Source organism: Amyelois transitella, chromosome 12, assembly GCF_032362555.1.
Source record: "Amyelois transitella isolate CPQ chromosome 12, ilAmyTran1.1, whole genome shotgun sequence".
Classification (NCBI taxonomy): domain Eukaryota; kingdom Metazoa; phylum Arthropoda; class Insecta; order Lepidoptera; family Pyralidae; genus Amyelois; species Amyelois transitella.
The window spans coordinates 4,959,673-4,986,510 of NC_083515.1; the positions used below are offsets into that span (position 1 = coordinate 4,959,673).

At 37.6% G+C, this 26,838-nt stretch overlaps 2 protein-coding genes across 2 annotated transcripts; one reads left to right on the plus strand and one right to left on the minus strand.

Annotated features, from left to right (window-relative positions):
• Positions 1 to 697: 697 nt before the first annotated feature.
• LOC106142497 (meiosis regulator and mRNA stability factor 1) lies at positions 698 to 22,923 on the plus strand. The gene is made up of 20 exons (XM_013344278.2): positions 698 to 1,092; positions 1,494 to 1,651; positions 2,309 to 2,452; positions 2,741 to 2,901; positions 3,283 to 3,400; positions 6,072 to 6,262; positions 8,534 to 8,690; positions 8,916 to 9,057; positions 9,618 to 9,811; positions 10,314 to 10,897; positions 11,263 to 11,426; positions 11,794 to 11,929; positions 12,852 to 12,957; positions 13,332 to 13,646; positions 13,926 to 14,231; positions 14,572 to 14,731; positions 16,659 to 16,904; positions 17,182 to 17,342; positions 17,658 to 17,754; positions 20,080 to 22,923. Exons 1-20 carry the CDS (start codon positions 909 to 911, stop codon positions 20,115 to 20,117), a joined length of 3,762 nt encoding a protein of 1,253 aa, XP_013199732.2. The 5' UTR covers positions 698 to 908; the 3' UTR covers positions 20,118 to 22,923.
• A 137-nt stretch (positions 22,924 to 23,060) lies between these two features.
• LOC106142498 (NADH dehydrogenase [ubiquinone] 1 beta subcomplex subunit 10) lies at positions 23,061 to 25,355 on the minus strand. The gene is made up of 4 exons (XM_013344279.2): positions 25,174 to 25,355; positions 24,951 to 25,086; positions 24,192 to 24,331; positions 23,061 to 23,258 (listed from the first exon to the last, which is right to left on the minus strand). The coding sequence occupies exons 1-4, from the start codon at positions 25,262 to 25,264 to the stop codon at positions 23,146 to 23,148; spliced, it is 480 nt and encodes a 159-aa protein (XP_013199733.1). The 5' UTR covers positions 25,265 to 25,355; the 3' UTR covers positions 23,061 to 23,145.
• Positions 25,356 to 26,838: the final 1,483 nt, after the last annotated feature.

Genomic DNA, 26,838 nt, shown 5'->3' on the forward strand with positions numbered 1-26,838 from the left:
TAGCTTTTGTGAATTTTGCGATTAAGTTGTGATAAAATTTTAAGGTAGGTAATTCCTTGATTATATTAAATTACCTTTTCGGGTGTTTATTGTTGACTAAATATTTTTGTTGAGTCAACATTCGGTTAAGATTAACGAAAGGGTGCGCACATTTTGGAACTTAAAAAAATTTCGCCGATTTTTTTATGTCCTATTAAGTCCTATTTATGATGACAAGGCTTAGGTATTACCAAAAGCATCCCTTTAGGTCATCAACTTTTTCGCTGCGGGTCATAGTTCCAGAGATATCGTCACTTCTTTTACATACCTATTCGTTATTTAGGGGGTGAAGGGGTTGACTGGAAGAGATTGCATTAGCGATAAGTCCGCCTTTGTACCATCTCTGTCTGTTTTATATGTTTTACTCTTACAGTGCAATAAAGAGTTTTATCTATCTATCAGTTCCACAGCGACTAGGTTTGATACAGAATACACAGTTTGTAACAGAATAACCAACATCTAAAAAAAAACCAGTCGTAGTGTTTACACACCTACTCTTTGCAGTTTGCACCTTTATACCTTTTTTGTTTTGTATATAGGTAGACAGACAGTCCCCCAATCCGAGGAGCAGTAATATGACAAACTTCACTTTGTCTGTGTGCTGTCAGTGTCAAGTGTCAGATCTGTCAGAATCAAACTCAATCGGCCCTATCTTCGTTTCGTTTCTTTTATGTTGAGGGGTGAACGAGTGTGATTATGGCGTAGAAAGTGTAGAATTTATTTTTACATTTTGTATATAATTGTTTTACTTTGAACGCTAATCTGAATCGGATTTAAGCATTTTATCTAGTAAATAAGTTTCTACAACGTGCCGTTGTATGTTTGACCACCCGTGAGAAGTTATAATCGTCTTTTTTGTTTTTCAACATATGTTGAATACGTTGTGTGATTGTGCATGTGCTAATTCACAAACCAAAATGCATCTTACAAATATTTCCGGATCCACTGGAATTTCTCACAAGGAATCTAGAAGTCATTCAGCTCAAGGGCTTTCGAGAACTGTCTCTAGTCCAGCCATGAAAATACCATTGCCACCTCGTTTGTGGATCACAGGTGAGTAAACACGTTCGTAAAATTACTTCCTGGTTTCCAATTTGAGTTCGCAAACCCATAGAATAAACATGATAATCTATTAAAGGTTTTATAAGCAAAATGTGTACAAAGGAGAAAAAAATATGACTAAAAAATAATACATGCTTTATCACCTCTTTTATCCCTACGGTGTAGACAAGGCTAAAAGGCTCAAAAGACTGAAAATGCAGCTTTTTGGCTGTTCATTTACTACCCTATGATATTGATGGTCTAACTATAGATTAACAAGAGAATTGTTAGAATTTCGTAACTTCTTGTCTCATCAAACCATGATATTGGCAGAATCACCGAAATTCAGTGGAAGCCATAATATAGAGAAGAAAGAAAAAGAATTGTGTAATAATTTGCATTTTTTCCCTAAGATATAGAAAATGAGTCATCAGATGATATGGAAGACATTGAGAGGGATGACGGGGTGTTCACTGCAGAGCGAACTCGTGTCAGATCGCGCTACCGACACAAGCAGCGATCTGTAGCCAACATCCCCCTTGGTATATTTTGGGACATTGAAAATTGTCAGGTAATAATTGGTTAAGTTCACTTTATTTTTTACAGGTTTATTCCAAGCTGGCACCTTTATTCACTTTCACATGGTTTGTGTTTCAAAACAACAAACCCTGAGCTGAACATTGAACTTCATGGCATAAATAATTGATTCAATAATCATATGAAGGATAAAAAAGAAGCTTAAACTTCAAAATATGTTTGCAGGGTATAAAAATTTCTCCATGCATGGATATCTATGACCTTGTAATTTGTTTTTACCCACATGGCCATTCATCATGAAACATGATACTTAGGGTCCAATTAGGTTTGGTAGCATTAATTACTTCCTGAATAATATTGCCCTAATTATTGATTTCATTCAACTCAACATTTTAATGTTTAAATTATAGAATAATTATCCTGCTCTAATACCTGCTCCTCAAAAAAGCAGAGCTATGTGGAAACCAAGCATCTCTTGCATTCTCTTTTTATGGGCACTTTCTGTGGAAGTTTAACATTACCTTTAAAGAGCCATTTCACATTTTTCGAAGCGCAGTGCTCATTTTAAATTAATAATTTTTAATTAAAACAAATAATGACCATTTGTAATTAAATTGTTAGATTTGAAGCAGTTATTTAATGTTTTGTGTTCTTCTTGGCTATAAATATAACTGTTTTTTTTCTCCAACAGGTCCCTCGTGGATGTTCCGCAATCGATGTAGTATCAGCAATTAGGAATAAATTTTTGACTGGTCGTAGGGAGGCTGATTTTGTTGTAGTATGTGATGTGCGGAAAGAGTCTTCTAATAGACTTCAAGAACTGAATGATGCACAAGTAAGTATTGATAAAGATAATACCTCTACTGGACACAATATTGGTTATGAATTAGTAGCTTTTAAATCCAATTTTCTATTATGCTTTTACTTAAAAAATTTAAATCCAGACTTCATACTAAAAATATATCGATTCGTATTTTCGTTTGTAACAAATTCAATAATTATTGGATCAATATCAATATTTGATAACATAAGCTCCAGTGAAAGATTTATTCTTTGACAACAATGAATTTGTTTGTTGTGAGATTTTAACTTAAGTATTAACAAGATATTTCTTTATTACCAGGTGAGCCTTATTCATGTGTGTTGCACACAAAAAAATGCTGCAGACGAGAAACTAAGACAGTGCATGAGAAGATTTGGAGAGTTGCATTTGGCTCCTGCAGCTCTTTTACTAATCTCAGGGGATATTAATTTTGCAGCCGACTTGAGTGACTTTAGACATAGGTGTATTTTTATCTCTTTCATAGTAAAAATTATTGATATTTTTATGGTTAACATTAAGACCAATTTATAGATGATGTGATATAGAGTATATGGAGTCATTCCAAACTAATATAGTGAAGTACAAACGTTTGACATGCTACTGTAAATTGGACCACATCCACTTACATGATAAGGATAAAAACGACTATAGTGAGGGAGAATATATAATAACATATTTATCTATATCTACTGTATATCATACGGATATATTTTACGGATATTATTTATGTTTCTTCATTATACTCACACTTTTTTTATAATTATTTCAATATTCATATCATTTTTATTTAGGTTTTTCTATCTACTCAATTATATATATTTAATATATTATTTCTGTGTCAGGAAAAACATGGAAGTGATATTGGTGCATAAACAGAATACATCGTCGGCCTTAATATCATGTGCCTCTTCTCATTATTGTTTTAATGAGTTGACCGCACACCTGCCGAGAAACCCAAAGGTAAACTAAAATCGACACTACCAATTGTTTGGACGTAGAAAAAAAATTGGCCACTGTACTAATCAAATTTAAATATCTACAATCACATTTCAAAGAGGCAATAGACTCTTTATTGCAATGACAGGTAATGATAAACAGGTAATGAGGTACAAAGGCCTCATCAAATTTTATAAAATAGGGTATACATACAATATTAATATTAGTACAGTTGCCAACTTAGTTGGTGTTTGAAGTCTTTGTAGTGTAGTGGTAAACTTTCATCCTTCTAACCATTCTATTCTGCTTAAGACTTCAATTTCTGTAATTTAACTCTTGCATCCTCTAACTAAACTTACTTTTAAATGTAGGTACTTTAGATTGGCTATTATTATAATCCAAAAAGTGCTGCCATACCGTTGCTAGCTATTTCCCATGTGTGGTACTTGTGTAAAATTTGTGTGGTGTTTAGTATTCTAAAATAAATGTTGATGTTGTGAATGTAAGGCCCGTTTAATTAATTATAGCTCTGCCGTCGATAACGGGATTAGCTGTTCAAAGATAATGTGTAAACTTTACTAACATGAAAATGATTTATTTATTATATTTGAATATCTACCTATATAAATAATATCTATCAACAATACTAATTATAGAACTAAAAAGTGGCACATAATCTTGTCAAAACAGAATATCATATAACATTTCTCCGATAACAAGCTTTCAATGTAAACAACATACAATGCATGATATGTAAATATGTATACCATTGAGCAGGTTTCCATTTACATTGTCACATAATCCAGTAGCTATAGTGTATAGTTACATACCTATTTGTGTTTTACCAATCCATAAATTTTAATATATTTCAATTGATGAAATTAAGGAACAGCGTGATAAGGGAATGTTGTAATGTGAAAGAAAATGTAGTTACAGGAATAGAAAAGTGTATGTTAAGATAATTCGGTCATGTGGAGAGGATGAATGAAAGCAGGTTGACTAAGCAGATATACAAGGAGAGTGTGGAGGGAAAGGTCGAAGTGGGAAGACCTAGACGAACGTATCTTGGTCAAATTAAGCCTTTAGTCGCAGTATATGATATTCGCAAAACATCATAAGAGCAAGACATTATAATCTCAAAATAGCACATTCTCAAAATATGATATTCTCAAAATATCATAATAGCTAGATATCATATTCGCGAATCATAATGTTCCCAATACATCATATTTGCAAAAAAGCTAATACTCAGGAAATCATATTCAATCAAATATCATATTCGCATTTCACGATATTTTTGATCCAAAAGTAACATCAGCTACAATAAAACCAAGACTGCGTTTAATTGATTCTTGTCCTAAAACGTGGTACTGGCTGGCCATTTATTTTCCTTTATTATTTATGACTAATAATGAACTAATAATGAACTACAAATGGAGTCGAAGGATGGCATCGCCGAATTAATAGTAAAATTCCTAAAAAGCCAACATTGTATCAATTTATAGCATTAATGAAAAAAGAAGCAAAAATACAAAAAGTAAAACTAGAAAGAAACAATTTACATTTTGCTGACAAGAAACGAAATAAAAAAACGATAGACAAAAATAAAAAAATTAAAAGTATCGTCAATGATTGTGTACTTAAAACAATAAGTCTTCCGGTATGTCTAAAACGGTTAAGTGTTTTACAGAAATATTAGTAGTAAATATATTTTGAATATAATTAATAATAATAAGAATATTTTTTATTTTGTTTTTTGTAATAAGAATAAATAATTTGTTTTGTAATACCTAACAAATAATACTATGTTTCGAAATAATATATCTACCATTTCCAGCACTTCCAGCGGTCACCTCCTCCGCTCTTTTTTGTCTAGCTACATAAATTTTTGTCATATATCGTAATATATCAATTACATATGCCTTACTGTACTTAGAATATAATGTTTTGAGCTTATCATATTTTGCGAGTGTGGTATATTGCGAAAATCATATTTCGTGAATGTGTTTTTACGAGAATCTTATGTCTAGCTATTATGATATTTTGAGAATATCATATTTTGAGAATGTGCTATTTTGAGATTATAATGTCTTGCTCTTATGATGTTTTGCGAATATCATATACTGCGACTAAAGGAAATTAAGGACGTCCTAGTAAAGGGACAGGTCAAAAGTACCCGAAACTGCCGAAGCTTGTATGACGAGAGTTATGAATGTGGATGAAGCGAAGGAAGTATGCAGAGATCGTGGCAAGTGGAAACAGGTAGTCTCTGCCTACCCCTCCGGGAAAGAGGCGTGATTTTATTTTATGTATGATGAAATTAAAATTATCTGATCATTGTCATGGATTATAAAATAGCTTTAAAGATCTATTTCGTTGCAAAAACTACTATCAACCATAAATCAAAAGGTCATCAATTTGATCTGTAATGACGATTACCATAAATGGCATGTTCGGCTGTCATGGCATTCACTCTCTATTTTAGTCGGATTATTCCTTTGATTCAGATTAGTTTTTTCTAAAGTTATATTTTTAAAGGGACACATTGAATCCATGCGTGGCTGGTTGCTCACTATTTATAAATCCTTTATTATCCCAAACCTTTAAATATGGGAAAGAGATGTTTTTTTTGTTTTGGTGTTAAAAATTTTTATTCATTTGTTTTGGTGGTAAAATACTTTTTCTCTCCTGCCAGACTTTAAGCCAAACCGAGGATGATGAGCCCGACACGTGCGTGATAGAAGTGGTGAACCTGCCGAATGATCATCCCCCCGAAAAGGTGTCCCGAAGGCTCAAGAGGTTGGCCGACAACTGTGGGGGAAAAGTGCTTAGGGTGACGGCGCCAACTGCCTTGTTGAAGTTCCCGACGCTCATTCATACTATGAGGTTTGTATTGATAAAAAATAAGACGCAACTTACAACTGAATATAGCTTTTAAGAATTTCGATGTTGAAATGGTTAAAGCGTCCGAATAAAAAAGTAAGATGCACAGGTTAAAATCCTACCGCGGCGGTGGTGTGTTTGCTAACCAGCACTCTTACGTAGGTATTTCAAGGTATATATCTATGTAAAAAGATAATGCTTCTAATAACTTGAGTCGAGAAACTCTTGTTTAAATTGTGTTGAATTAAATGTGTTTTGTTATTAAGAAAATACATTAGTGGCTTAATAGGCTTAATGATATAATTGAGATTCAAATAGGTACAGGTTGCTAACCCAGCGCCTAAAAAAAAGAATCCCAAATTTGTAAGCCTATCCCTTAGTCGCCTTTAACGACATTCATGGGAAAGAGATGGAGTGGTCTTATTCTTTTTTGTATTGGTGCCGGGAACCACACGGCACAATAAAAAACAGCTGTTTTATATGAATTTCTAAACACATCACGTATCAAAAATAATAAGACACATTTTGTGAATGTTTAATTCAGTTTAAGGTTTAAAAATATTACAGACTTCATTTTTTGATTAGATTGGTTAACTCTACAAGAAAATTTGACAAATCTTGTTGATGAATTTTTAATTGGCGGAAATGATGAAATATTGAAGTTCATTATTTTTTCAAATTTGTTTAACCATCTACAGGTCAATATAAGGAAACAGACCTCTGATTAGACACTCTAAGATCCGAGTCACATCATCATTTATCAAAGCGCGCAAAAATAACGTAATTTCTTTAAAATAGAAGTGGGTCATAGAAGTTAAACAAGAATATGGATGTATGAAGGCACAATTTTTTTGGAAATGAGAATATTTAGATTATTCAAGTTACATGAAACTGAACAGAATTTTTTTTTTTCTTATGTTTTTTTAACCTTATGATGTTTGTCACTATAAAGTAAAACATCTGTGCGCCATTTAATTTAGAACTCCGTTGATTTTGTTTTTTCAAAATTACCCACCAACTTTATTAATTTATGTATGGTCAAGTACCTACGTTTTTCAATGGCCATTGCATTTTCAGACACAAGCAGGAACACAGTTATATTAAGCTAAATAGTTTTAAGTGGTTAAATTTTATTTTTACAGTATTTATACACTTTAAATTTATTCATGTTAACAGTGATAAATTTAGGATAATGTTAGTTTCGGGGTAAGTGATTGATTTTTATAAGTATCTTATCGTATAATATGGACTCGTTAGCGAGTTAAAAATGCATAACTTATGTTCAAATGTAGGATTATTAGCTTATGGCATAAGTTTTGATAGATTTCTTACTTAATTATAAATCATACATTTCTATATGTTCGTATTTGATGAAACATATTTGATATAAGTCGGTATAACACAGTCGATGAATTAAGATCAAGGATTTATTTTAGAAAAAAAGAAGTATAAAATAATTTTAATAGGTTTAAAAGCTATGAAGTGAAGGAGAGCCATTGATATGAAATTTGTCGGGTCATTATTAATGGCCGACATTGCAAATCAGCTGTTTCAAATTGAAGTTTAGAATTAGGTTAAGAATTAGCGTTTATTTTTTGCGTTTACGTTTTTATTAATTTTGTTTCAAGTTTCTTACAATTTATTGAGTATATTTTGAGTAAATAAGATTTTTATTGTTATGAAATGTATTTTGAAAAGAACACCTAACCGTAAGATTAATGCCATTGCTGCTAATGTTATAATCATGTGTTGAATCTAGATCATACATACGAGATCTATTATAAATAAAAAAGAATTTCGTGCGAATAAAAGTTTCCGTTAGATATTAGTCATCCCTTTTGAATCGTAATGGCGGGCGAATTGTTTGACAATTTTTTGTCAGTGCAATTAAATGTTTCGTTAACTTACAACATTTAAAATTAACCTATCGAATCAGCTTTGCATGTCGCGAATTTTGTGACCTTATCGACTACGTTCAATTATTACACCCTTAAACTTAATAGAGCTAAATTATGTAGTATACTAATTTTAAATAATTTATAATTATACGAGTTTCTGCCACCGGTGCAAAAAGTACTATTGAGCTTTGGTAATCCCGTAAGCTGCTTAAAGTTAACTAACCAGGTAGGTATTTAACCTGGTTAGTTAACTTGAAGCAGCTTTATCCAAAGGTGTCATTGCATTATTTTTGGTCGATCAGTCAGTGTGACTTTTTTTGTTGTTCATATACATACATTTCTTATGTATACTAATTGAATTTATATTTGTTCACAGAGCATTGAAGCGTATGGACGGAGAGGATGTATTCGGTAGGAAAATAAGTACTCGCTACGCCCGCAACGCTTTTCAGCCGGCGTATTCTAGTGATGAGGGCTATAGCACTGCGGCGTCTCAACCGCCAGTAAGAGCGTTCGTGCCGCCCCCACGCCCGGTATGTCTTCTATAGTAATGGCATAAAAATATAACACTATCACGAAACAGATTCACATGTTGTTCGTTATATTAACCTAAAAACGGTTGAACATATTTTAATGGCCGAAAGGTAAGCGACATATAAACTCCAAAAAAAAAAAAAAATTAGTGCCAAGAAAAGAGAAGAACATTATTAGCCTTTGGAAATGCTTACCGGAACATACAGTAATTATGTTTTTTACAGCCGTTATGCCCATCGCCTCGCGATATCCCGGCCAGTGCTCAAAGCATCGCAAACGAGTGGGCGTTAGCGCTGCAGCAGCTACCTGCGCATGCGCTCGAGTATCAGCCGCAACACAAACCGAGGAAGATCAGGGGCACGCATGGTGAGTCAGTCATCTGTAAAGTATACATATTAAACATACATACATACATATAGTCACGTCTATATCCCTTGCGGGGTAGACAGAGCCAACAGTCTTGAAAAGACTGAATGGCCACATTCAGCTATTTGGCTTAATGATAGAGTTGAGATTCAAATAGTGACAGGTTGCTAGCCTATCGCAAATATTAAACCGTTATATATCAGTTTTCTTGTTGAATCAGGTTATAGCTACAAATGACAAAATATCCCCACGGAAGATTCTCTCCCCCCTCCTTCTAGACGTCTACCTGCCGCGATATATTCCTCCATCTCAAGTAATTTTTTTTTATTGATGTGTAAGATATTGTGAAAAGGAATGAATCCGTCGTCTAACCTGAAATAATACAAAGTAAATTATGTTGACATCATTATGCGATAAATTGTACCCTTTAGTGAAAATAAATAAATAAAATAGGTATATTTGCACTGTACAGCGCTTTGGTTTATAAGTTTGTGCAATTTTATGTTGTTCCTTCTTTTATGTGAAAAATTGAAAACACTATCTCTTATGCCTGTTTCCAGGTTCAGTCAGCCTCGACCGTTCCGGCTGCTCATCAAGTAATAGTGGAGACGACAGCCGTCGGGAAAATAGCCAGAGCCGAGCGATGTCTCCTTGGAATTCTTCTAGCGTGAGCGAGCAAAGCGAGGCGGAGGGCGAGTCTACGGCTGAACTCAGCGTGTCTAATCTACCGCCGTACGAACCGCAAGTCTTACAGGTGATTTGTTTTAGAAATTGTATTTTAGGGCTTTAGTCATGAGGGAATTTCAAGGTAAAGGGTGGCGTTAGAACTCTTCTAGATTAAAGCTAGGCGATTCTAGTGATTCAAGAGAATTATGACGAGAAAATAAAAGAAATCAATTTAAAGTTTGCCAAATACCAATTTGTCTATCGATAAAAATTTTGTATTTAAAAATATAAACACAATAAGTGAATTGAAGGCTATCATCAGAAGATTTGTAAAAATGCCTGTTTCTTGTCTTATCAAAAAACAATATTTACAAGCTTTTAATGTGAACTTAATCACGAGTCTGTAACATTATCTACGTTACAATCGTGAAGAGAATTCTTAGGGCACGATTTACTTTATCCGTCAATCCATACTGTACAGTATCTTCAATCAACATTATGAAATTCGGAAAATATATTTTATTGTACCCACTTAAAATAATTACATAATTTGAAACAAACACCCTTACTCATCCCTAAACATTTCGCAGGAGATGTTAACCCTCCTATTCAGTCAATACGTCCCAGTGGTTCGGGTGTCCATCTGGGCAGCAGGCGAGGGTCCCCAAGCCACCATCGTGCTGCGCTCAGAATGGGACGCCCGCCTCGCCATCGCCCGCATCCATAAACGACGTCTCGACAACCAGTGGACCGGACGCAGGCTCGAACTGTCCCTTGGCAAGCCGTCCCCAGCACCAAATCTAGATGTCTTAAGGGCTAGACTGCGAGCGATCTTACTCGACCAGAAGAACTACTCCCTACCGTTACTACGCTTACGTGACGCGTACGCGAGCAGGCATTGCTGCGCCTTAACTACTTCCGATATCGCCAAAGTGAAAGATACTGTGATAATCCACGAGGGTTTCGGACGCATGGTCCAACTAGTCAATTTAACCCCAGTGTCGAGCGCTGAAATGGAAGCGGCGCCTTGGAAGTGCCATATTCATGCGTCTTTGAGCACCGGTCACGAAGATGGTAGCCGCATTTTGCAACCAGTGTATATGGAAGTGGCGGCTTTGGCCAACAATATGCATGTGCTGTTGGAGAAACATGGAGGGGTGCTGCCTTTGTTAACGTAAGTATATATCTGGCTCTTTGATTTATTTTAAGTTTTTAAATTGTTGATTGTTTTTCATTGTAATACATCGCCACAAAGATCTTTGACTTCATATAACTGAGAACATTTTTTCGTAGGGAATATTTGTAATTCCAAAAGCACCATAGTCGAACTTTTTAACTTTGTATTGTTTTATGAAAAAATTGAATTGAAAATATTTCCTTTGAATTTCTTCTGAAATGAGTTTTGTTTTTCATAACAACACGAGGACACGAAATATTACAATAATTTTAATTAACTTAAAGAATCGGTTGTGTTTCATATTTATTTTGTGTGAAAGGTCAAAAATCACCAAATAAATTTATCAGACATTTGATTCTCAGGCTGGTAGAGTGTTACGAAGCGACCTTCGCGCCTTTACTAGTGGATTCCCGGCGGGGCGTAGCCCTAGAGTTGTTGCTGCGGAGCGTGCCCACTCTAGAGGTCAAAGACAGTCCTTCCAGGCACCTCACCTGGCACTCTGAGAGCGACACGCCGCCTCACAACAGTTAGTATTGTTATACATAGTTTCAACGCTCAACATGGAAACAAAATGATGTAGATATTATGTATTTGATGAGAAGCGGAAAATCTTAGTCCATTCCTCTTACTTGCTTAGCGAGTAAATATCAGAACTATGACAGTGCTTACTACGGCACTTATCATTGTTTTAATCAGATAAGCCCTTTTCATTGTTTTATGTTGAGATACATATATTTCGTTTGGCTGTATATTAACAAGTCTTTTTAAATAGTCATTTAAAAAAAAACAAGATTAAAGAAAAAAACAAGAGAAAAACATCTTGTTTCCTGGCCATAATTTTAATTTTAATTTTTGAACAACTGGCAGTAAATAGTATTTTTCTCTTCCCCTAGATGATAGTTCTCGTTCGAGTGGCGAACGCGAGCGGCCGCGCACCGCACCTGCTCTGGAGCCCATGCTGGCGTTGTTCGAGCGGGAACTCATTGATTTGCTGAGAACTGCCCCAAGATGCACCATCGCTTTTAGCAAGTTAGTATTTAACCTTATTATGGATATATTTATATTTATTTTATATTATAATTATATCGTTGCGTTACATAGTATTCCATAACACTAGTCTCGAACTTACTTTGGGACTAACTCAGTCTGTCTCAATTCTTAACTTTACTAATTGAACTGGTAGATAGACCATTTTATGATATACTTCACTAAAATCAATTCAGCTAATCGATTAACTATATGGAATTTATAAAGAAAGCCGGTCTCAGTCAAGATATAATATTGATTTTCCAAATTTTGTGAGAAATAGAATAAGTATAATAGAAAAATACGTTAACATCATTCTTCGTCAAAAATTTACATAAAACTGTTGTTTTAGTTTCATCGCTTACCTAAATGAGGGAGAAAGGTATTTCTTTTTTACAGTCACTCTACTCAATTACTGCACTATATATACTGAAATAGGTTGTTATAGATTAAAAAATGCTGTATTATAGTTTGGAAAAGTTATTTTCAACCTAGTCAGCTAACTACAGGCTTACCCGGAGATGTAGGCAGAGACTACACCTTTCCCACTTGCCGCAATCCTGCATAATTCTTTGGCTTCATCCACATTCATAATTCTCTTCATTCATACTCGTCGGTTTACTATAAAAATATATTATGTTTTTTTTTTTGTTTTATGTAATGTAAAAATTCGTTTACGTCGTAGTTTTACTGTTAGTAGACAATTCTTCCTCAGAGGCATGTTCATAGCGTAGTTTTAAACATATTTCGTATTTTTTTCTCATCTTTTCGTGTACCTTCGCGTGTGCACCCTTCGCGCAGTGCTTGGACCCATGATCCGCTTTCGGACATTTATCTATCTCTCCGTTGATTTATTACTTAGTATGTAGATAAAAAAAAGGGTTTTGTATGTTTTTTCAAATATTTAAATTTTATCAATTTGCAGACTCATTCCAGCTTTTCATCACCACTTCGGCCGGCAGTGCCGAGTGGCCGATTATGGATTCACCAAGCTTCCAGATTTACTCGCCGCTCTAAGCAATGCGATTGTTGTAAGTATAATTTTATGTATTTTTTTTAACGAAAATAAAGCCTGCACTGCTGTTAACTGTTACATCCAGATTTGGCTATTCAGCATCGGATTTGGCATTGAATTAAATTTTGTTATTTATTTCGGTTTCTAATTATATTGTTTATGTTATTGATGTCATTTTATTAATTTTAATCGTACGTCTCCTTTATTTATTTCTAAAAAGTAATCCCTTATCGCACATGATTACGATAATTCAAATATCTGTATTCCAAATTTCATCAAAGTCTAGTAACCAGTCTGTCACCTTTTATACAGTTAGATATGTACAGTTCAATAAATCAATATTCAATAGATATGCTCAATTTAATACAATTTCTAACAAAATCTCGCCAGGTACTCGGCTCCGGTTCATCCCGTGTAATAACGATATCCGCGGCGGCTCAGGGCCGGCGATGGACGTCCGATCTCGTGAAGCTACTGAAGGCCGCGCCCAACCGTTCTGTTTCTCCCCGCGATATACCAGAACTGTACCAGGCTACGTTCGGAAGGCCGTTCACCCCAGTCGACTATGGAGTCTGTACTTTAGCGGAGTTGGTGCAAAGAGTAGCCCCCCAAGCTGTGATAGTAGATGTAGACGGAACGTTGTCGCTGCCTCGTAGGACTCCCACGCCGGAAGAAAGGGGGCGCACTGTACAGTTTGCTATGGAGGTATGTCTTTTGATTTACTATTAAATTTCAGTGTATTTTTTCAGAAAGACAGACAAGAGTTACTATCGAATTTATAATATTAGTAGATGTATTTAAATGGATATTTATATTTAAATGATATTAGAGGTCAATAATCGAAACGTGGTAAAAAACTAGCCAGCTTGGTAGACATGTAGCAGATCCTACATGAGGACCCTTCCCGGCGGGATCATGCACACAAACTATGAACAAATACTTCATTACAAAGAGTTCCATTACTTACAAGCAATATTTCCACAGGCTGTAGAACTCCTCTGCTACACTCCGAACCTCCGCATGGAATTCTCTCGTTTCGTGCCCGCCTACCACGCCCACTTCGGCCGTCAACTCCGCGTGGCGCACTACGGTTGCGTCAAGTTGGTAGAACTGTTCGAGCTGATACCGGAAGCGGTGTCTATATACTCGGAGGCTAGCGGGGAGAGGAGTGTGCGGTTGGCAGTACGAGCGGCGAGGGCGGTGATGGCGCAGAGGTTGAGGGCGATTACGCCGGTGTCTATGGCCGATTTGCCTCAACAGTACGCAGCTCATTTCGGCGCGCCGCCGTTGGTGAGTGGATAATTTGTATATTTAAGTTTGTGTTTTTTATAACTTTATGGTTTACTATTTAATTTTTTGACAATAACACAATTGTTTTGTTTTTTAAATTTGTTGAAAAAATTAAGTAAGCCACTAAATAAATTTCCCTGTATTAAGTGGTACCGTTAGTTTAGTATTAGTTTTTTTTTGTGTCACACGGTTACGGGTTCGAATCTCAACCAAATCATAACAAAAAGCACTTACTTACAGGCACGTGGTATTATTCGATGTAACACTTTTCGGGGTCGGGTATCACACTCAACTTTTCCGTATTGGTCTTAGTCTGGGATGTATATATTTTTAATTTCAGCCGGACGTGCTAGACATGTCGTCTCTGGAAATGCTTGTGTACGCGGCCGGCGGCTGCATCGAGGGCGGCGTGGCTCGCGGTGCGGGCTCGGCGCCGCGCTGGGCGTCCGCCGCGCTCGCCGCCTGCGCCGCGCTCAGCGCCGACCGCAGCGTCGCCAGAGGTATGTGTGGCTCCGTACAGACACGTGACACACAGCTGGGCGTCCGCCGCGCTCGCCGCCTGCGCCGCGCTCAGCGCCGACCGCAGCGTCGCCAGAGGTATGTGTGGCTCCGTACAGACACGTGACACACAGCTGGGCGTCCGCCGCGCTCGCCGCCTGCGCCGCGCTCAGCGCCGACCGCAGCGTCGCCAGAGGTATGTGTGGCTCCGTACAGACACGTGACACACAGCTGGGCGTCCGCCGCGCTCGCCGCCTGCGCCGCGCTCAGCGCCGACCGCAGCGTCGCCAGAGGTATGTGTGGCTCCGTACAGACACGTGACACACAGCTGGGCGTCCGCCGCGCTCGCCGCCTGCGCCGCGCTCAGCGCCGACCGCAGCGTCGCCAGAGGTATGTGTGGCTCCGTACAGACACGTGACACACAGCTGGGCGTCCGCCGCGCTCGCCGCCTGCGCCGCGCTCAGCGCCGACCGCAGCGTCGCCAGAGGTATGTGTGGCTCCGTACAGACACGTGACACACAGCTGGGCGTCCGCCGCGCTCGCCGCCTGCGCCGCGCTCAGCGCCGACCGCAGCGTCGCCAGAGGTATGTGTGGCTCCGTACAGACACGTGACACACAGCTGGGCGTCCGCCGCGCTCGCCGCCTGCGCCGCGCTCAGCGCCGACCGCAGCGTCGCCAGAGGTATGTGTGGCTCCGTACAGACACGTGACACACAGCTGGGCGTCCGCCGCGCTCGCCGCCTGCGCCGCGCTCAGCGCCGACCGCAGCGTCGCCAGAGGTATGTGTGGCTCCGTACAGACACGTGACACACAGCTGGGCGTCCGCCGCGCTCGCCGCCTGCGCCGCGCTCAGCGCCGACCGCAGCGTTGCCAGAGGTATGTGTGGCTCCGTACAGACACGTGACACACAGCTGGGCGTCCGCCGCGCTCGCCGCCTGCGCCGCGCTCAGCGCCGACCGCAGCGTCGCCAGAGGTATGTGTGGCTCCGTACAGACACGTGACACACAGCTGGGCGTCCGCCGCGCTCGCCGCCTGCGCCGCGCTCAGCGCCGACCGCAGCGTCGCCAGAGGTATGTGTGGCTCCGTACAGACACGTGACACACAGCTGGGCGTCCGCCGCGCTCGCCGCCTGCGCCGCGCTCAGCGCCGACCGCAGCGTCGCCATAGGTATGTGTGGCTCCGTACAGACACGTGACACACAGCTGGGCGTCCGCCGCGCTCGCCGCCTGCGCCGCGCTCAGCGCCGACCGCAGCGTCGCCAGAGGTATGTGTGGCTCCGTACAGACACGTGACACACAGCTGGGCGTCCGCCGCGCTCGCCGCCTGCGCCGCGCTCAGCGCCGACCGCAGCGTCGCCAGAGGTATGTGTGGCTCCGTACAGACACGTGACACACAGCTGGGCGTCCGCCGCGCTCGCCGCCTGCGCCGCGCTCAGCGCCGACCGCAGCGTCGCCAGAGGTATGTGTGGCTCCGTACAGACACGTGACACACAGCTGGGCGTCCGCCGCGCTCGCCGCCTGCGCCGCGCTCAGCGCCGACCGCAGCGTCGCCAGAGGTATGTGTGGCTCCGTACAGACAAGTGACACACAGCTGGGCGTCCGCCGCGCTCGCCGCCTGCGCCGCGCTCAGCGCCGACCGCAGCGTCGCCAGAGGTATGTGTGGCTCCGTACAGACACGTGACACACAGCTGGGCGTCCGCCGCGCTCGCCGCCTGCGCCGCGCTCAGCGCCGACCGCAGCGTCGCCAGAGGTATGTGTGGCTCCGTACAGACACGTGACACACAGCTGGGCCGCCGCTACAATCGTGTCTACTTGTTTTATTTAAACCCAAAATATAATGACGAGAAAATATTTTTCTAAAAGGAATTGAAACATTTATGAGAGAATTGGTAAACTTAAAAGAAAACACTAAACCAACGTTAATCTTCCAGGTTCAACCGAAGAATACTTCACGTCGGCATTCCGCCGGATGCGCTCGGCGGAGCCAGATGTCGGCTGCCTGGTGGCGTCAGGCGTGGTGGAGGTATGCGACCGACGGATCCGTCTGACGCCCGCCTGGCGGATCGTCTGGCGGTTGGCGCAGGTATTCGCAGAACGAACTACGCCGATGCTAGCTAATGAAGTGCTGGCAGAGTATACGAAGAGATTCGAACCTGTTTTCCCTAACTCTGAGTTGGGTGAGTATCTTATTTATTTACTAGTTTTCGCGACTTCGTTCGCCGTAAAAGTTTGTCGTCCCCTGCCCCCCAGGGCAGTAAAGGGGCAGCGGGGGTTAATATTCGTACTTTGGAATAGCCATGCTTTTTTTTAATCCCATCCAGCTAAGATATGCGACTCCAAAAACGAGCCTGTTCTTTTGACTCTACAACCAATGCACTTTTGACATATCCTCATCAGGGATTGATATACAAAACGCGGTAGTTCTAAAATAAAAGTCGCGTATAACTATCGCAGGTATAAACGGCATAGTGGAGTTCCTCCGGCAATACGTCGAGGTGTTCTCCGAGACGTGCGGGCAGTGGTCGCTGTGCGCCGGCGTGGCGCTGCCGCGGCCGCGCGACGCGGCGCCCGCGCACGAGGACTACTCCGTGCACGACACGCCGCCCGGCCAGAAGGTATATCACATATATACATATATATATACAATCACCTCTCTATCCCTTATGGGCAGACAGAGCCAAGTCTCGAAAAGCCCGGAGTAGAGAACCACGTTCACCTGTATGGCTTGATAATGGAATTGAGATTCAGATAGTGACAGATGGCTAGCCCGCTAAAGCCACAATCGCTATATGTTTTATAGGTATCTTCAGAAACAAGAAATATCTAGAGCAGAGAACAAGCAACGCGTATCGTTAACATTACGGCATAAGAGGTGCATATAAATGATGTATTGAATGATTGTACTCAGCATACTTTTGTTTCCTTTGCAGGGATCCCGCGTGTTTGAATCGCCAAAAATAAATATATGGTGCTCCCCTCCAGCCAGTGCCCTGCCGCCGCCGACTTCATTGCTCACACAAGAGAAGCGTATGTACCATTTATATTTTGTATCTTATTCAATTTATGATTTGATTATTGTATTTTTGGAAAAATTTGAAGATTTAGAGGAAATGAGCGATATTGAAGATGGATGGAAGGAATTTAAAGAAAGAATTGTGAAAGTAGCTGTTGAAGTGTGTGGTGTAAGTAGAAGAAGGAAAGGAAAAAATCACAAAAATGCGTGGATGAGTAAAGATGTGCAAGAACTTGTGCGATTAAAGAAGAAAGCATGGCTGGATTTGTTAGCAGCAAAAGCTAACTTAAGAATGCAAGAGGTTATAGATGAAGATGTGAATGAAGCACGTAAGGAATATAAGAAAATGAAAGATTTGGTTAAGAAAGCTGTGATTAGAAAGAAAGAAGAGTATAAAGAGGATTTTGATAAAAGGCTATCAGAAGACTTTCAGTCAAATCTGAAAGTATTCTGGAAATCCGTAAGGTCAGCCCGAGGAAATACTATAACCAGAGAGCTGACTAGGATCAGATGCCAGGATGGTAGCGTTGTAAAAGGAGAAGAATGTGTACTAAAGATATGGAAGGACTATTTTGAAAGTTTATTTGAAAAAAAGGAAGGAAATAAGAAAGATTTCTGCTATAGCGAAGAAAAAGAGAATGAGATGGAAGGCGAAATTGAAATGTTCGAAATTGTGGAAGCACTTAAGAGTATGAAAGCGGGAAAGGCTGCTGGGTGTGATAGAGTGTCGGTCGAGATGCTTAAAGCAGGAAAAGGCGTAGTAGCTAGTCAGTTGTACTGCCTTTTCAATTTGTGTTGGAGAAGCGGCCGAGTACCAAAAGATTGGTGTAAGGCTGTTATCGTGCCACTTTACAAAGGAAAAGGGTCACAGCTGGACTGCAAAAATTATCGTGGTATAAGCCTGCTTAGCGTCGTCGGCAAATTGTATGCTAAGGTATTGATTAATAGAGTCAGGAATGAAACTGATGACAAAATATGGGATGCTCAAGCGGGATTTCGAAAGGGAATGGGATGTACTGATCAGGTCTTTTCCTTGCGGTGCATAGCCGAAAAGTTTTTGGCCAAGAGTCAAAAAGTCTATTGCACATTCGTAGATCTGGAAAAGGCCTATGACAGAGTTGAGAGGAATGAATTGTGGTCAGCACTTTCTATGCATGGGGTGAGCAGTCTCTTAATACGAGCACTGAAATCCTTATATGAGGATTCGAGTGCTTGTGTCAGGATAAACGGAGCGCACACTGAGTGGTTTAAGATTGAGAAAGGCGTTAGGCAAGGATGTGTTGCGTCACCGTGGCTGTTCAACCTATTTATGGATAGCTGTTTGACAGATTTGAAAGAGTCTAAAAGTGGATTAAGGATGAATGAGTTACTCGTCAAATGTCTGCTCTATGCCGACGATCAGGTTATACTGGCGTCATCAGCGGAGGAGTTACAGGAGATGGTAAACTGTATGCATGAAGCTTTAAAAGAGAAAGGAATGAAAGTGAACGTAAGTAAAACTAAAACACTGGTTTTTGAAATGGAGAAAGAAATGACAGCATGTAATATTTTGATTGGAGGAGAAAAAGTGGAGCAAGTGAAAGAGTTTGTATATCTAGGATCAAAGTTTACATCAGATGGCAAGTATGATAGTGATATTGAAAGGAGAGTGAACGCGGGGAACATGGTGAATGGAGCTTTGCATGCCTTTATGAGCAGTCAGAAACTATCCAAAAAGGCTCGACTGGCTGTGCACAGGGGCGTGTTGGTCCCGACATTAATGTATGGGAGTGAAAGTTGGGTATGGCAAAAGAAGCATGAAAGCAGAATAAATGCAGTGGAAATGAGAGCGTTAAGGAGTATGATGGGTGTGAAATTGAGTGACAGGATAAGGAACAGCGTGATAAGGGAATGTTGTGATGTGAAAGAAGATGTAGTTACAGGAATAGAAAAGGGTATGTTAAGATGGTTCGGTCATGTGGAGAGGATGAATGAAAGCAGGTTGACTAAGCAGATATACAAGGAGAGTGTGGAGGGAAAGGTCGGAGTGGGAAGACCTAGACGAACGTATCTTGATCAAATTAAGGACGTCCTGGTAAAGGGTCAGGTCAAAAGTACCCGAAACCGCCGAGCTTGTATGAAGAGAGTTATGAATGTGGACGAAGCGAAAGAAGTATGCAGAGATCGTGGCAAGTGGAAAGAGGTAGTCTCTGCCTACCCCTCCGGGAAAGAGGCGTGATTTTATGTATGTATGTATGTATGTATTTTTGGAAAATAATCGTTCTCTCTACAACCCAGCTGTTGGCTTGAAATCTAAAATTTTCTGTGCATTTGATAAAATAACTTTGATATTTTCGCAGGTCGAACTCGATTGGCGGCACATTTCGACGCGTCGTAAATTCTCCATTCCCACCTTAAATACTACCTACTTAATGATGCATTCCTAACCTGAGCGAGTGAAGTTTGCATGTGTGTGTCATCAGAAGCACCGATCTGTACCCAGGGTCGCAACGAATTTTATCTCTTAGACTTATAAAGTGTCCTAAATATTGTGATGTCTATAACAATAATGTTTTAGATTGCGTATATTTTTGTGTGTGTTATTTAGATTAAGAAATTCGGCGCATTCGTAAAATGTTATTACAATATTGTTTACCTAGTAGGATATTTAAATCGAACAACGATATCACTACTCGACCGTGACCAGAAGATGCTTGTGTATTTTAAATTTCAAATGAACTACCATTACATAGAAACAAAAATACTTAAATTTTAAGACGTAACAGTGGGTCTAGTGCAATGTGAAAAAATAGACAAGCGTCTCTTAGCTGTGGTGGGGTAAGCGACATTTTTTCAGTAATATTCCCGCCATTTGTAATACTGGACAAGTATGTTACCTACATTTTATTTTACTTGACAACCAAATGATTGCTCTACTATAATAAAATTACTTATTCCCTAGGATCTTAGTCTTTCTTTGCTATTTAATTTTATTTAAGAATGGTTAGAATTGATGTTATATTTTCATAAAATCTAATCAATCTTTTATTTTATTCTTTGACATTTATTATAATTTAGGTTTAAATACGTAAATGAGGACTGAAAGATAAACTGTTATGATTCCAAAAATGATGGATATACTTTTTATCATTTCTGGAAATTATAACAAAATGTACATACATATCATTTTAGGGTTCGAGGCTCAATCTTATTTTAAGAATAGTGAATAAGTTTTTACATTTATCAATAATTATGCTAGCAAGCACTAATAACATTTTCCGAATGCCAAAGTACAATAAATCAGACAGTGTTGTATTTTTTTGTCTAAAATGTATTATTTAATATGATGATCTCTGTTGATTTTTAATGCGCATGCGATTAGCTTACTTGGTTTAATTTAAGGAGTAAATAAGTGTTGTCAATATACATAAGTATTACTTCGCAATCCTAGTAATATCAATTTCGAATTTATTTTATGTAATTTTAGATGAAGTTTACATCATAATGAATGAACTTCAAATCTCTTTTGTGAAGTGCAATGAGCTCGGTATTTTAGCAAAGTTGCGAACTGGCCTTACGACAGTCACCTCACAGCTGAGTCAATTAAAGACGATCTAATCTTTTATAATGATATTTCCTGTAGAAATAGATCATTGCTATGATGGAATATGCTTGTGTCTATTGAAATTATAGTAGTTCATTAGTACAAGTTTGTAAAATCTCTTAGTTCCACATTGATATATTCATCAAGTAAAAATGACGGATTGCCTATATTTGTTACTTTTTGGGAGTCTGTATTGCAATCGTAATTTATTATCTATATAGATACTTTCAAAAAGTATTACTTTATTAATGTATCATATTTTATATTACATTCATATAGATGTCGTTAACGTAACGAATTATGATCATACATGAGTGGATTGAATTTTTTTTATTAGAATAAATAGCGATTGTATACAGTTAAGTTTTAAACATTTGATAAAACATTAATTGAATATAAGACGACAAAACTATGAATCTGATGTACATAATATTTTGTAACTCATTTATATAGCATAGATACAACGGTCTGATATTTGTTCAAAAAGACTGTTGTAATATTGTATGTTTTCTTATATTTAGTTATGTTCTTTCGTTCTAACTTCACGACTTGGTCGTACATTATTAGGTATATTAATAATTGCGTTGTATCAATATGGTCAATTTTATAAACAAGTCCAATATACAAATATATTTTTATTGTTTTTAAGATTTTTATAAGATTCTAAATAATATTTCAAATGGTTTCACAAATGAAGAATCTAGGCATCAGCCCCTGTGATACTCGTGTACCAATGAATGCCAATCTAAAATATTGTTTTAGTACATAATAAACTATTTGGTAAGTAATTTAAATAAATATCTTTATTTATGTATATAGTGTACATAATTTATTTTGTGATTAATGATTAAGAATCAGTACAAAATGTAATAAATGAATGGCTTTAATAAATTAAAATCCGCCATTTTTTCTTATAATGTGGAACGTCGACATTTTTTAGTAAAACAGTAGCTTGGTTTTAGATAATGTCACATAGGCAGGGCCTTTGCAGCATTTGGTCAATAGTATACTATTTTTAATCCAACTGATTCCCTTTTTGGAATTGATAACTCTGCCAGTCCGCATTTGTTAATCTTAACGGTCCAATAAATGTCCAAGTCAAAAAATGTGTACCTACTTTTGCGATTGTTACAATTTCTGTGAAGCTTTTCGACATGTTATATATATTTTTCTAAATTAAAGCATATGAATAGCGAATATATATGATTTGAAGATGTCTTTCACGATTGATTTTCTTAATATGATTTTATTTTTATGACCAATAATAAAGTACAGCTCTTTTTGTAAAAATTTAATATTGTTTCAAAACTGGATGAGAAACAAATATATTGAAGATTTAAGACTGTAGTAAATTATATAGTTCATAGTATGTCCCATTTTACTTTTGTGACCAATAAAAAGTTCAGAATTAATAATAAGGTAGTTTTAAGATTTCAAAATAACGTAGAGATGTTGGTATAATTTTATTGTACATCTTCGTAATTCTGTGATCATTAATTACTTGTTGTTGTTCCAACGTAGTAGTAGTGTATCAATTCAAGTAGTCTTGTCAGTATTGCATGAACAAAAACTAATGATGGAATAAATGTTATTTTTTCAATTCTGTGCTTTATTTTACTACCTTCAGCGTGAACAGTTTAAAACACCATTATAATTTAATTGTATATATCAGTAAATGACTTACATTGACATGATATAATTATGAAGGTATTCAAGTGCATAAATTAAATTAAAAAATAATAGTTCATTTACTATTTATTTTTTTGCAGTGACAAATACATATTTCTACTTATTTATTAAATCAATAATATTGGGAAACAATTTACTGTTCCTTAGTTTGTTCAGAAAGATGACCATGACGCCTTTCCCAGATCATGCGATGTTTTTGCTTCATGTATGCTTTCCTGGCATCAGAATAAGCTCCAAGGTCACCATCTGTAATCATATTCAAGAAATAAAATCTACAGAACCTTACTTATAAATGCTACAAAGTAGGTATGTTTGTTACCCTTTCATGGCTTATAGAGCCTGCGACGCCCAGACCTTCGACCTTTGTTATATTATAAAAGCTGAAATTCTTGTATACATGTCTCCTATACAGGTATAAGCAAACCCAGCCTATACAACCTGGGTCAGGTTTTGGCAGGTTACAGGTAGTAATGGTGAGTAAAATTATGTTTCAAATTTGAATGATCGCGCGATGAATATACATGTACGTTGGTGTGAGTGAAATAGCTCGATCTATACTCTAAATTTATCAAGAAAATTAACGAAGGTCTGGGCGTCGCGGGCTCTAAGTGTACACAACACAACAACTATTACACAATAAATAGATTTTTTGTTTTCTGAAAATTCTTATGTGTGTGAGGTCCTGGGCAAAACCTTGTTAAAATTTCAATTAGCTGCCGCCTACTATACATACGACAATAACACCTATTATAATTGAAAACAACTAAACACATTACTAAAAATATGTACTTATACCATACTGCTAACTATTAAACTATACCAGCATAAAAACCTGCAAAACTACAAAATTTTTAATTACGTATACCTTTGGTAATAAACTTCAGATGAGCATAGATTGAGAGATCAATAACAGCCTGAAAGATTAGTGTTCAATTGTTAAAGGTAGCCACAATAAGAAAACTCAATATATTAGATGGTTTAAATTCTTTTCTTCCTTCTTTATGTGGTCAACAGTCCAACTGAGCAAACTTTGTTTAGGCCTTATAACAAACAATATTTGTTTTCAATCTAGCCAATTATAAGGCTTTGATACCACTGATATAAGGGTGTTATTTTCATGTTATCAATTATACGCCTATTTTATGTAACTTATTTTTCCCTTTTCATGTATTAACTTACATTTGATAAACCAGGCTTCTTCAGCATCTTTGTATTTATCCAATAATGGTTTGCACATTGACAAGTGATCAGGTGATTCATAAAGCATGCAGTCTTCATAGCGTTGACGGAGAATGCTCAATATTTCCGAATCAACCAATCTAAAATTCAGAAAACTCTTTATTAGAAGTAATTTGTAGGAGTAACGATGATTTGGGCTCAGCCTCACAAAGGGAATATTTGCCAGGCTAGGGGAACTATGGCCCTGACGATGTTGAGTCAAAAGTGTATATGCTCCAATCTGTGGAAACTTTAAAATCCCAATTTAGCATACTCACTCATTTACTGATGGTATCATGTGATTAGCTGTTATGACTTTTGGGATAGAAATGCCACCATTAATTTCGAATGGTTCTTAAATTTGTTTTTAAAGGTTCTTTTTTGATTTAAGTTGACAATGATTTAGGGAGACCCATTTAGTAGGTACTTTAAATATTGGGTTTTGAACAAAATACAAGTTGATATATCTACTACTATCTAAAAATGTCTACCCCGCAAGGGATATAGACGTGATTATTTGTATGTATGTATGTATCTAAAAATGGGGCTTGATTCTGATGATTTCAATGATATAATAAAAAAGTTACCACCCAACCTTGGTTCTTAATAACCCAGTTTGAATAACCTAATGCGCTTGAAAAAATCAAACTGAATAATAAAATTCTAATATGGAATCTTCATAGATACGTAGTGTTCATTGATACAAAGTGTAAGACTCACTTATCACGTTTAAATTGAGCATTAGCTTCGAAGTCGCAGACGGCATCGTCAGTGTAACATTGGTCAATAGTCGGAACACGACGGAAGGTCTGATGATACCACGGGTATTTCTTCTGATTTGGTTCAACTACTTTTTCTGAAGCAAAACAAACGATTTTTTAAGTAAGCTGCATAAAAGCTGCTTACATAACAACTGTAACACATTGTTAAGTTATAACCATACCTCTAAACCATGTTACTGGAGCATCTATAGTAGAATATAGAGAATGCATGAATGCGCGAAAAAGATTGTCGTCGTCACCACCATGGCCCATGATTATAATTTTAAAGTTTTAGAGTTTTTCCTCAATATAAATAAAGAGCAGAATGAAAATCAAATCAAAATACCATAAATGTCAAACGCCAGAATTTAAAAGTTTTGACAGTGATGTTTATTCTTTAAAATTGCTATTGAGCAAATGCAATTAATTTATAAGCCGCGAGGTTTCTGCAACCTATCTAATAAACCTTAACCCTTAAATACTCCTTATTTTTAAACTTAATACTGGCATCAATAAGCTGCTCCTTCCGGATTCCGGACAGGTGGGCTATACTAACGCCAGGAGGATGAGGATATTAGTTTTAATATTTAAAAGTAAACAAAGTACATTATTTTCAGCAAAAGTTAGTTTGTTTGTAATCCTTTCATGCTTTATTACCAAAAAATAATCTTATTGAAATAAATAATTAAGAATTTTAACAAGGACCTTTCATCCCGGTAAAATCTATGTGTAGTTACAGTTAGGAAAAACCACATTTATAAAATGATTTCAGATCATAATATAGGTACTTGAAAACAATTATTAGTAAAAACTAAAAATGTAGATATTATGTGAGCTACGTATAACAATTATTAGTAAAAACTAAAATGTAGATAATATGTGAGTTACGTATACCTGAAAGGGTAAAATTGAAACCTATTTAAGTACGCATGCGCCATATACAGTCGTGTAGAGTTGCTAGAAAAGTTAATTTGTGGATTTTGGTGGAAGTTGTTAAATTCTACTCATGTTTATTATTTAACAAAATTATGAGGAGAAATAGTTTATTAAATATCCATAATAATAAATAATCAAAATAAAATGTCTGCTTCTGTTAAATTACTTGCTAGTATACTACATAGTTTTAGTACTAATTATTTTAGTTTGGTTCGAGCAAATAATTGGTAGAACTATCTTCTAGTAAAAATGCAACCCTGTTTAAAATTGTGTCACGGTATTTTATAATATGACACGTCGTCACTGCGCGGATGTTATTTCTATGTTATTTAGAGTTGCGCGCTAAGGACGTATTGGAGGTTGTGTCGTGAATTGGGGCTGCGGAGCGCGCGTTATTATGGCGCCGTGGCCCTAGTTACCGAGTTAAAACCTGTTTTATTACTAACTATACGTTCAGCCAGAATTGACAATCTTAGTGAAATAATTTTTAAATAAAGTTAAATAAAATATAAGAACCAGGTATTCAAGAAATTGATATATAATATTTTCTTAAATTTAAGGAAAGTATAACTTATAACATATTTAAACAAAGTAACAATTAATTTCCTTTAGAAATGCACACTAGAATAGTTTATTGTATATTTAGTTGGTAAATAACGTACCATTTAATGGTTAGTCGTTTTTCTTTTACGTAAAATTTGATGTTTTTTTTATAAACTGTAATTTAAATCAAAATTGTATAAATTTATATGTACCAAAATAATCTAGCTGTTAGGCCGGGAAATCTTTAAAGAAAGATCTTTAAGAACTTAGCTAACCTAACTAGTAGATAAATTCAACAAAGTAAATCCATCCGAATGGTTAACATCACACCTGTGGGGCTATTGACGAACGTTGTTCCAACAAATGGC

Coding starts and splice junctions, on each gene's coding strand:
- LOC106142497 (XM_013344278.2), top strand. CDS start 909: ATGTTGAATACGTTGTGTGATTGTGCATGTGCTAATTCACAAACCAAA. Junction 2,902..3,282: donor TTGAGTGACTTTAGACATAG/GTGTATTTTTAT, acceptor TTTCTGTGTCAG/GAAAAACATGGAAGTGATAT. Junction 9,812..10,313: donor ACGAACCGCAAGTCTTACAG/GTGATTTGTTTT, acceptor AACATTTCGCAG/GAGATGTTAACCCTCCTATT.
- LOC106142498 (XM_013344279.2), bottom strand. CDS start 25,264: ATGGGCCATGGTGGTGACGACGACAATCTTTTTCGCGCATTCATGCAT. Junction 25,087..25,173: donor TCCAGTAACATGGTTTAGAG/GTATGGTTATAA, acceptor GTTTTGCTTCAG/AAAAAGTAGTTGAACCAAAT. Junction 23,259..24,191: donor AGAAGCCTGGTTTATCAAAT/GTAAGTTAATAC, acceptor ATATGATTACAG/ATGGTGACCTTGGAGCTTAT.